The sequence below is a fragment of the Pristiophorus japonicus genome, chromosome 7, assembly GCF_044704955.1.
Source record: "Pristiophorus japonicus isolate sPriJap1 chromosome 7, sPriJap1.hap1, whole genome shotgun sequence".
Taxonomy (NCBI): domain Eukaryota; kingdom Metazoa; phylum Chordata; class Chondrichthyes; family Pristiophoridae; genus Pristiophorus; species Pristiophorus japonicus.
The window spans coordinates 44,916,218-44,928,380 of record NC_091983.1 but is presented as its reverse complement, the minus strand read 5'-3'; the positions used below and the strand labels follow the sequence as shown (position 1 = coordinate 44,928,380).

Here is a 12,163-nt window from a genome sequence, read left to right as displayed (position 1 = left end):
ACCCCTTATCCCCTTATCGTTTAAGAAACTGTCTATTTCTGTCTTGAATTTATTCAATGTCCCAGCTTCCACAGCTCTCTGAGGCAGCGAATTCCACAGATTTACAACCCTCTGAGAGAAGAAATTTCTCCTCTGTTATAAAAGGGCAGCCCCTTATTCTAAGATCATGCCCTCTAGTTCTAGTCTCCCTCATCAGTGGAAACATCCTCTCTGCACCCATCTTGTCAAGCCCCCTCATAATCTTATACGTTGCGATAAGATCACCTCTCGTTCTTCTGAATTCCAATGAGTAGAGGCCCAACGTACTTGGCCTTTCCTCATAAGTCAACCCCCTCATCCCCGGAATCAACCTCGTGACCCTTCTCTGAACTGCCTCCAAAGCACGTATATCCCTTTGTAAATATGGAAACCAAAACTGCACGCAGTATTCCAGGTGTGGCCTCACCAATACCTTGTATAGCTGTAGCAAGACTTCCCTTTTATACTCCATCCCCTTTGCAATAAAGGCTAAGATACCATTGGCCTTCCTGATCACTTGCTGTACCTGCATACTATCCTTTTGCATTTCATGCACAAGTACCCCCAGGTCCCGCTGGCACTTTGCAATCTCTCTCCATTTAAATAATAGCTTGCGCTTTGATTTTTTTCTGCCAAAGTGCATGACCTCACACATTCCAACATTATACTCCATCTGCCAAATTCTTGCCCACTCACTTAGCCTGTCCATGTCCTTTTGCAGCTTTTTTATGTCCTCCTCATTGCTTTTCCTCCCATCTTTGTATCGTCAGCAAACTTGACTACGCTACACTCAGTCCCTTCTTCCAAGTCATTAATATAGATTGTAAATGGTTGAGGTCCCAGCACTGATCCCTGCGGCACCCCACTGGTTACTGGTTGCCAACCAGAGAATGAACCATTTATCCCGACTCCCTGTTTTCTGATAGTTAGCCAATCCTCTGTCCATGCTAATATATTACTCCCAATCCCGTGAACTTTTATCTTGTGCAGTAACCTTTTATGTGGCACCTTGTCAAATGCCTTCTGGAAGTCCAAGTACACCACATCCACTGGTTCCTCTTTATCCACCCTGTTCGAAGAACTCTAGCAAATTTGTCAAACATGATTTCCCCTTCATAAATCTATGCTGACTCTGCCTGACTGAATTTTGCTTTTCCAAATGTCCTGTTACTGCTTCTTTAATAATGGACTCCAACATTTTCCCAACCACAGCTGTTAGGCTAACTGGTCTATAGTTTCCTGCTTTTTGTCCGCCTCCTTTTTTAAATAGGGGTGTTATATTTGCAGTTTTCCAATCTGCTGGGACCTCCTCAGAATCCAGGGAATGTTGGTAAATTACAACCAATGCAATTACAACTGTCCCTGCCACTACTTCTCTTAACACCCCAGACTGCAAGCCATCAGGTCCAGGGGATTTATCTGCCTTTAGTCTCATTATCTTACTGAGTACCACCTCCTTAGTGATTGTGGCCGATAAATCCCCAAAGCCTGATCGGCTGCATCCCAGAGTACTTAAGGAAATGGCCCTAGAAATAGTGGATGCATTGGTGACCATTTTCCAACATTTTATTGACTCTAGATCAGTTCCTATGGACTGGAGGGTAGCTAATGTAACATTACTTTTTAAAAAAGGAGGGAGAGAGAAAATGGAATTATAGACCGGTTAGCCTGACATTGGCGGTGGGGAAAATGTTGGATTCAATTATTAAAGATGAAATAGCAGCTCATTTGGAAAGCAGTGACAGGATCGGTCCAAGTCAGCATGGATTTATGAAAGGGAAATCATGCTTGACAAATCTTCTAGAATTTTTTGAATATGTAACTAGTAGAGTGGACAAGGGGAACCAGTGGATGTGGTGTATTTGGACTTTCAAAAAGCTTTTGACAAGGTTCCACACAATAGATTAGTATGCAAAATTAAAGCACATGGTATTGGGGGTAATGTATTGACGTGGATAGAGAACTGGTTGGCAGACAGGAAGCAGAGTGTCGGAATAAACGGGTCCTTTTCAGAATGGCAGGCAGTGACCAGTGGGGTGCCGCAGGGTTCAGTGCTGGAACCCCAGCTATTTACAATATACATCAATGATTTAGATGAAGGAATTGAATGTAATATCTCCAAGTTTGCAGATGACACTAAACAGGGTGGCGGTGTGAGCTGTGAGGAGTATGCTAAGAGACTGCAGGGTGACTTGGACAGGTTAGGTGAGTGGGCAAATGCATGGCAGATGCAGTATAATGTGGATATATGTGAGGTTTATCCATTTTGGTGGCAAAATCAGGATGACAATATTATCTGAATGGTGACAGATTAGGAAAAGGGGAGTTGCAGCGAGACCTGGGTGTCATGGTACATCAGTCATTGAAGTTTTGCATGCAGGTACAGCAGCCGGTGAAGAAGGCAAATGGCATGTTGGCCGTCATAGTTAGAGGATTTGAGTATAGGAGCAGGGAGGTCTTACTGCAGCCGTACAGAGCCTTGGTGAGACTACACCTGGAGTATTGTGTTCAGTTTTGATGCCCTAATCTGAGGATGGACGTTCTTGCTATTGGGGGAGTACAGCGAAGGTTCACCAGATTGATTCCCGGGATGGCAAGACCGACATATGAGGAGAGACTGGATCAACTGGGCTTGTATCCACTGGAGTTTAGAAGAATGAGAGGGGCTCTCATAGAAACATATAAAATTCTGACGGGATTGAACAGGTTAGAGGCAAGCAGAATGTTCCCGTTGCTGTGGAGTTCCAGAACCAGGAGTCACAGTCTAAGAATAAGGGGTAAGCCATTTAGAACCTAGATGAGGAGAAACTTCTTCACTCAGAGAGTGGTTAACCTGTGGAATTCCCTACCACAGAAAGTTGTTGAGGCCAATTCGTTAGATATATTCAAAAGGGAGTTAGATATGGCCCTTACGGCCAAAGGGATCAAGGGGTATGGAGAGAAAGCAGGAAAGAGGGTACTGAGGTTGAATGATCAGCCATGATCTTATTGAATGGCCTGCTCCTGCACCTAATTTCTATGTTTCTATGTGATTGTGTTCTCCCCCCCCCCCATAGCCCCTTGGCTTTCCACTTGTTGGAATATTGTTTGTATCCTATACCGTAAAGACTGATACAAAATACTTGTTTAGAGTTTCTGCCATCTCCATGTTCCCCATTACTAATTCCCCGGTCTCATCCTCTAAGGGACCAAAATTTATTCTAGCCACTCTTTTCCTTTTTATATACCTATAGAAACTCTGGTGGGTAAGATCACATGCCTGTTGCAGAGCCCACTCCATTTTCTACCCTCCACCCAGGTAAAGCTTAATGCCCAAGTGGTAAAGACAACAATCTATCCCATGTCTTAGACAGTTGAGCACTAATCCTAGAAACTACCTTTCAGTATCATGTAACTAAAAGGTGATTTGCATTTGGTATATGTATAGCTTAACTTTGATAGTATCCCTCTACTCAACCGATTTTGTGGAGACATTTTCACAGACTTGCCCAAGATTTTTAAAAATCCAGCCCTTATTTAAGGTGTGTGCAGTGAGGCATGCATGCTAGAAGGCTTACTTTCTATGGAACACCATGACTATGTTTAGCTGCTTTGAAGGAACACATCTATGAAAGTTTAGAGTAGCGATATTTTGGAATTTTCTTTTTTTAAATGAAAACGGGGGGCTGTGTTGCCATATTAGAGAGGTATCATTGAAGTTTTGTGTTTGAAATATCTTAGTTCAACAATAACATTGCAATGGCCTCTTGACTGTTAGTGCAAATGTTGCAATGCAAACTTCCCCGGTCTATTGCAACAATCTTGTCAGTGTAGTCTTCTGATTTTTACCTTTTGTTTTAATTAAAGCTAATTACAATGTCCATCTGCATGTTTATAGTTGCTTTAACTTAACAAAAGGTCCAAAAACACATCACAGTGACATCAATTGGCAGAAAAGCTAGGTGAGATGAACAAAGGCATGGTCAAAAAGAGGTTTTCAAGAGGCTTTTGAAGGAGAAAGTATACAAAATGAATGAGTTTAGTAAGATAATTGTAGTATGGAACCAAGGCAGTTGATGGCTCTGTCACTGAAGTGGAATGGAGACACAGGGGGTATGCAAAGAACATCAGATTCAGAAGAGTATGGGCATTGACATATAGGGTTGGAGGAAGTTGCAGAAATAGGAAAGGGCAATGCTATAGAAGGATTCAGAAGATGAGAACAAGGATTTTGAATTTGATGGAGGGTGACAAGCAAATGGAGGTTCTCGAGTACAGTGATAATACGGGAGCAGAACTTATTGTGGGATGGATGTGCTTGGTGGCGTTTTGGACAAGCTGCAGGCTGGAAATCAGGAGACTGGCAAGGAGAGCTTTAGAGGAATTGAGCCAAACACAGATGATGAAAGCTTGTATTGGGATGGAAGAGCAAGAAGTTGTCCAGGTGGAAATAGGCATTTTTGGTGGGAGCTACACTATGGGGTTTGAATCACTGAGTTATCAGGCAAGACATACTGATTATGCAGTGTCAGGTTCGGCCTGAGCAAGTAGGCAAAATAGAGGGCTGCGGTACAGAGTTTTTGGCAGAAACTGTACAGGACAGCTTTAGGTTTGACTACCTTTAGTTGATAAAAGTTCTTGCTGATCCATGACTTGATGTCAGATAAGCAGTTCAATAGCACAGTGATGATTGTGTAATCATGAGTGGCAGAGTTAGAGGTATATTGGGGATTAATTTATAGCAGCAAATAAGATTGTTGACATAATGACAGTGTTCTCCAATGCTTACAAACATAATGAAGTTCTGATGAGACTTTATCATAACAGTATGACGCTTTAGGTGATGCTTTATTTCATTATTATTAAAAGGGGAAATGAGATATTCATAGCTCAAAATTATTCATCTTGTACCAAAAAGTCTTCAAAAGGTTTTATTAGAGAAAGAAAAGAAAGAACTTTTATTTATATAGCAACTTTAACATCCTCAGAATGTCCCAAACTGCTTTACAGGCAATTAACTACTTTTTGAATTTAGTCACAGTTGTAATGTATGGAAACATGACGGCCAAATTGCACACAGCAAGATCCAGTAAACAGCAATAAGACAATGATCATATAATCTGTTTTGGTTGAGGGAGAAATATTGGCAGGGCACCGCGAGAACTCCCCTGCTCTTTGAATAGTGTCATAGGATCTTTTACATCCACCTGAGAGGGCAGGCAGGGCCCCAGTTTAATGTCCCATCTAAAAGATAGCACCTCCAACAGTGCAACAATATTACACTGCAAGTGTTGGCGTAGATGATGTGCTCAAAGTCTCTGGAGAGGGATTTGAACAGGCTGACAGGCAATACTGAGACAAGGCTGGAGCTGGAGCCTTTGGGCTCAATTTTCCCCAAGCCCAATTTCTGGCATACTTACCCGAGTTGCGCTGCTTCATTATGTCAGTAGATGCGCCAGGAAAAAACGTTGTAGTTTCCCCGATGTTTGGCCTCTACTCTGCAACCACGCAGTGTGGCCAGTCGCCTGGTGGGTGGAGGAGGAGGGGGAGGAGGAGGAGGAGGGGGTGGGTGGAGGAGGAGGGGGGGTGGAGGAGGGGGTGGAGGAGGGGGGGGGGTGGAGGAGGAGGGTGGAGGAGGAGGGGGAGTGGAGGAGGAGGGTGGAGGGAGGAGGAGGGGGGGGTGGAGGAGGAGGGGGGATGGAGGAGGGGGTGGAGGGGGGGGTGGAGGAGGAGGGTGGAGGAGGAGGAGGGTGGAGGGAGGACGAGGGTGGAGGGAGGACGAGGGGGGGGTGGAGGACGAGGGGGGCGGAAGGAGGGGGGGGTGTGGGGTGGAGGGGGGTGGAGCCTGCGATCTGCATTGACAAAAAGGTGCCAGGACTTTTGCGCGTGCGCGGTGGAAAAAATGACGTTCCTGACGTCTCTGAAATGGCCGCGCATGCGCAGTGGCGCTCCAAGTTGGCAGTCGACCATTTTTAAAGAGCAGTTTCTATGTGTGCCAGAAGGAATGCTGTGTTTAGAAAAATCCCAGCTGAATATAGAAGCAGTGCTGTGTGTGAGCATTGAAAAAGTGCAGTGTGTGTCTGAGAGCAGCTGCAGCAATGCAGCAACACGGACCAAGGACAAAGAAATTCTTGGTGGAAGTAGTGGAGACTCTAGTTAATATGATTGCGAACAGATGGCAGAAACTGGATACCAGCAGAGGTCACATAAAAGTGCCACCAAAAGAAATGAAGAAACGCTGGAACCAAGTTGCAGAAGATTACTGTGCAGTGGAGAACACCAAGCAATCTGAAAGCCAGTGTAAAAAGAAATGGGAGAATCTTGGTCAAGTAGTTAGTGTAAGTAATATTTTCATTTATTCAATGCAATTGTAAATGTGACCAGCTGTATATGTCCCACTCAGCAGAAAGACACCCTCTCTTTAAAAAGGTGCATTTTCATCTTTGCAGAGGAAATTGGCCCAAAACAAAAAGGAAAGAACTCGAACAGGCGGAGGCCCGCCAAATCTGCACCCACTGACACCCTTGGAAGAGAGGGTCGCTGCTTTGATGGGTCCTGCCTGGAGAAAAGCAATCAGTACTGCACAAGCTGAGCTCACACTCGAGGAAGAGGGTAAGTTCTGAAAATTCATTGTGACCTTTCAAATCAACCTGCTGCCTGGCCTGCTATGTGTGAGCCTACTCATGCCACCCATCCTGCCCCCTCCTCTGCTGCTAACCATTTGACTGTTCCGTTACATTTTGCAGTACTTGAGGCCAATCCTGAAGATGTAGAAGAAGATTCAGACGAGCCCGAAGAAGAGAACATCTTCCAATCCAACCCTCCAGACCAACATGGAGGGGAGGGGAGGGGATGGCGATGGATGAAGGCCACACTGTTCGACTGAATTTTGAAGAGGTGGTGGGCATGGAGTTGACAGCCCCCTCTGTGACTAGTGGTTGAATGCCGATGGGACATTCCATGATTTCCCACCTTCCGAAGTTGCGGGTCCCAGAAGTGGGATGTAGCAATTTACACCCAGGGCCCCATCGTCCCAGGCTATGGATTCCATTGTTGGGGTGCAGCAAGTCACACCCAGGGCCCCACAATCTGAGGCTGCGGGTCCCAGTGGGATGCAGCGAGGCACAACAGGGTGAGGGGAAAGAGAACTCGACCATGATCTCCTGAGATGCAGGATGTAACAGATGTAGTTCAGATGATGTCATTGAGTGCGGAGAGCATTGACCTTACCCGATCACTCCTGGATACCATCAGTGGGGTGAGTGATGAGGTAGCGGGACTGTCGGGAGAAGTAAGAACACTCGCCGGGACCATCAGTGAGGGAATAGTGCCCATGAGGGAGGGAATGTCCAAAGTAGTGCAAACCACATCAGTGGCCATGAGGGAGGGAGTGTCAGAGGTAGTGCAAAGCACGGCAGTAGCCAGGAGGGGGAGGGTATGTCAGAGGTAGTGCAAAGCATGGCAGTGAGTGAGGGCATGTCAGGGGTAGTACAGGCCATCAGGGAGGGAATGTTTCAGTCTGCTGAGTCACTGTCAGGGTGCATGAGGGACAGCATGTGTGAGTTAGCTGCTGCAATAAGGGAACACGGCCAGACCATGCGCTCATTGACAGAATCAACTCCAATCCCCATACCAGCCTCTGAAGAGCCCCAAGCCTGCCCTTCACATTTTCACCTGACCGCCCCCCCGGCCATCAAGAAGTGCACATTACCAGAGATATTAGAAGGAATAAGCTTGGTTCCAAGCCCAAAATCACTGCTCCACCGCCTGTGGGCAGGGGTTGTGGAGACTCCAAGACCAAGCACAGCAGGCGGTGTTAGACTAAGGGAATGAGAGGTGGATGCAGCCTTTCTTTGCTGCTGTTATTGTTACTGTTGTAACTGTTCTCACATTAAAAGTTTTTTGTAAGTTATGTAAATTTACGAGTTTATAAATAATCTTAAAGTTTTTAAGTGATCTTAAAGAGTGATTTTAAAGTAAAGTTTGATACAGGAATAATTTTATTACAGTAAAGATAAGTACATTGTAAACTTTTGAATAAAATATATTTTACATTAAAACTGAATCATGTTCCATTAACACAACGCAACATTATGGAACTGCTTCAAACAATAAACACGTCCATGTGGAATAGTTATCGCTGAGCCATCAGGCATCAGTAAAGCATCCACGGATGAGCTGCTGGCACAAGGCTCGAACAATCGTTAAAGGAGCACGATGGCCTGCCCTCCTCCGCCGTCATGCTCCGGCCTCAGGCACTTGCATGGTTTCCTCCTGCTCATCATCATCATCCTCTTCTTCCTCCTCCTCCTGCTCGTCATCTGCAGCTTCAACATCATTATCATCAGCCACTCTCACCGCAGGTGGGTCTTCCACTACCAGCTGCTGCTGCCGCCTCATGGTGGCTCAGCATGCAGCATACAACAGTGAACTGACCGACAATCTCAGGGGAATATTGCAAGTAGCCTCCGGAATGGTCCAGGCATCGGAAACGCTGTTTCAAGATGCCAATGGTCCTCTCTATGATACTGCTCGTCACAATGTGCGACATGTTGTATTCACGGTCAGCTTCCATCCGGCTTACGCATAAGGGCGTCATGAGCCAGGTGGCGAGGCCATACCCTTTGTCTCCCAGTAGCCAGTTCTGCCCTTCTGGCTGCTGCTCAAACATGGCAGCTATAACGCTGTCGCGTAGGATGAACGCATCATGGGTGCTGCAAAGGTATCTTGCATCGACTGACATGATGCGATGCATGTCGTCACACACGAGCTGCACATTAATGGAGTGGAAGCCTTTTGTATTCCTGAACATCTCTGAATCCTCCAAAGGTGTTCGCAAGGCGATGTGGTTACAATCAATGCAGCCTTGTATCTTTGGGAAGCCAGCAATCCTTGAGAACCCAACAGCTCTGTCACGAATTGTTTGGGCGGTCATTGGGAACTTGATGAAGTCATTCCTCCACGCATACAGTGCAGTCGCCACCTAGCGAATAGAGATATATTTTGCATGTTGAGAGATGGTGCACACATCCCCAGTTGTAGCTTGAAACGATCCGGAGGCATAGAATGAAAGTGCAGCTGTAACCTTCATTTCACCTGACAAAGCAGTCCATCTGACGCTTCTCGCCTGCAGGTCTGGTTTCAGCAACTCACAAATCTCACGGACAACTTCTCTGTGGAAATGCAGCCTTCTGACACAGTCTGCATCACTCAGGTGCAGGTACGAACGCCTGTTTCGATATTGCCGAGGTGGGTAAGGCCTCCTGCCCAGCACCCTACGGGCTCTGATGTTGCTGATGTGATGAGCTTTAATCAGTTGTCTCCTTCGTAGCACAATGATGCAGAACGCTCGCACAGGGTTTGGCATCATCAGTATTGCCCCCATACTTAAAGTTAAACTTTCAAAGAAGCTCAAAATGGCAGAAAAGCAGGCAGCACAAGTTTGCAGTTCTCTCTCTCTCTCTCTGCTCAAGGTCTGTATGAATGGACCACACCCAAAGGTCTTTTGTCCTCGCCTCTTTCCTTTCTTACTCCCCCCCCCCCCCTTTTGAGTCTTATGACCTCTCTCACTCCCCCCCTCCCCGGGCACCAAGCCTTCAGATCGACTGTCTCTGACCCTCTCCGGTCCCCGAGTGAGGTGTCTTCCTGGTCCGCTGCGGTGAGTACCCTCCCCCCCCCCCCCCCCCCCGCCCCGAGCCTCTCCGGTGCCTTCCTGCCGCTCGCTGTGTGGTCCCAGCACAATGCTGGCCAATTCGCCCGCTCCCTCCACCCCCCCAGAGCCTCTCCGGTGCCTTCCCACCGCTCGCTGTGTGGTCCCCGCCCGATGCTGGCCAGTTCGCTAGCTCGCTCTCTCCACACCAGCCTCTCCGGTCCCGAGTGCATGCCGGTCCAGATCCTCTCCGCTTCCTGCCCCTATACCAGGCCGAATGGCCTCCGATGTATGTACCTGCGCTGATTTCTTCAACTCTTTGCAAGGATTTTCTCGAGTGGCCACATACGCTGGCCTAAGTAGAAATGGCCAGAACTCATGGAGTTGGCTGGTAACGTCCCCTTTTGAGCAAAAAAAAACTTACCTAAAAATAACGTAATTAAGTCAGTTACACTGGTGCAAATTGATTGGGGAAACTGGGGAATTTTAAGTTAGGCCAGAAAAATTGGCCTATTCCAAAAAAAACCAGAGCAAATACTGGGGGAAATTGAGCCCTTTATTGCTATATGAAAAGTACAATAGTACCTACCTACGCATTTTTCACTTTGCTTTAGTGTACTATAAATGACCATTTGGTAAAATATGTATTGTTTTCCAGAAACTTAGAGGGAGATGTTGCTGTAAGAAGTTCGGCTGCAGTGTACACATACTGCAAGTCACGTGGGTTGTTTGCTGGAATATCATTAGAAGGATCTTGCTTGATTGAAAGAAAAGAGACCAATCGCAAGTAAGTTGCAGTCAGACGCAAGAAGTGTTTTTTCACTCGCAATATCTACAACATATTGTGCAAAAACCCTATGAAACATTTATGTTGGCATGCTGCACCACAAAGTCATAGAATGCAGCTTCTGGCCTTGGAACTTATCACATGATGAGTAACCAATTCCAGAAGGAGATATAAGAGAGACACCAAGTGATAACAAAGCATATAACTGATGGAACGATTTAGCTCACTCTGACTTGGGCCATCCTAAGAAGAAAATCTACTTTGTTCATATGTTAATTGTATTGATATATCTTGTACATTCATGTAATATATCTTGTGCATTCTTGTACGTTCATATTTCCATCCAACACTGCCTATCCATAGATAAATTCTTTATTTTGCTTTTGTTCTTAATTGTAAATAATTATTTCACTTCTGATCAGCAAAGCAATTTTCTGTTATTGAATTAAAATTTGACAGTTGAGCAGCTGTATAATCATCAGCATTACTGATGTTAAAGAAAATTAACATCATTGTTAGCTTTTGACATATAGGGTTTGCATGTTCATGAAAATACTTTATTAATAATAATGAACTTATTCCATGCAACAATAACATTTGTTCCAACAGTAAATGAGTTTTGATATATCATTTTCAGTTAAAATTTCCTAAATATAGAACACTTCACGGCATGTTCCAGTAGAATACAGGTTTGTAAACAAGGGACTGATTCTAATTATCTAGTTTGAAATCTGCTTTGAAAAGTCAAATAATACTTTGTTAGTTCATTTTTATCATGCATTAACTCTGTTCTCTAATAGCATAACTAAAAGTCAGAATAGTCTCGAGTCAAAGGTAAAGAAATATTAAAAGTATCAACACCTATTATTCATTGCTTCATTAATCACAACAGGGTCGAATTTCTGTTTGGTTTCTCCAGTTATATCAGTGCAATCCGGGCAGAATTGGCTGAACCAGCACAAACGATCAGGGAATTTTAAGCATAAGTGAGTTACGCCCAAAACCACGCTGTGTTTTCCGTGATCTTTTACGCTGGTTCAAGATTCAGTTCGCCTGAATCAGGCCCTGCCCAAAAAACTGCCCATGCCCGCAGGTCAAAATTGCGAGATTTTGCCAATTGCGCTGGTTCTGGAAGGCTCTTCAAATTGCGTTCATTTTCGTAGGGGACAGGCACTAGTAGGCACTTTTTAAAAGTTTATTCATACCATCAAAAAATATTTAATTTACTAAGAAACTTATTAGTGTACACCAATGAAACTACCAGATAGTTCATTATAGTTTTTTTAAAGGTAATTTTCAATGATTTAAAAATTGGGTTACTCACAGGTGGAGGCCTGGACACCCTTGGTATAAATGTTTATTTTTGGTGATAAACCCATTGTCAGCTAAATAAAAGAAACTGCACCATTTTATCCCTTTTAAATACATCAAGGAATATTTTTTAATTGAAAGAAAAAAAGCAACACGTTTACATTCTATTACACTGCCAGATTGGTTCATGGAAGATACATGCCAATGATTTTTTTGCAGAAACTTGAAGTTTAACCTAACAAGCGCAATGTCAAGCCTATTTTGGGTGCAATTTCCCACTTGAGGTCAAAGCAGAAACTCTAATCCGACATCTTTAATTTTCCTTTAACTTAATCCCTCAGAGGAAGTTCCAATCTTGTTAATGTTATGATGCCGTAACGTTCACACACAATTCAGTCATTTTATGTTATTCCTGCACG

The 12,163-nt window shown here is 44.8% G+C and overlaps 1 protein-coding gene across 3 annotated transcripts in view; it reads left to right on the top strand.

The window, feature by feature from the left end:
• sh3yl1 (SH3 and SYLF domain containing 1) overlaps positions 1-12,163 on the top strand; it is a 318,220-nt gene that overhangs the window by 139,133 nt on the left and 166,924 nt on the right. For all 3 annotated transcript variants that reach the window (XM_070884930.1, XM_070884929.1, XM_070884928.1), the window contains exon 6: positions 10,305-10,433. In XM_070884930.1, coding sequence (XP_070741031.1) covers positions 10,305-10,433 — 129 coding nt within the window. The remainder of the gene's footprint in view (positions 1-10,304; positions 10,434-12,163) is intronic.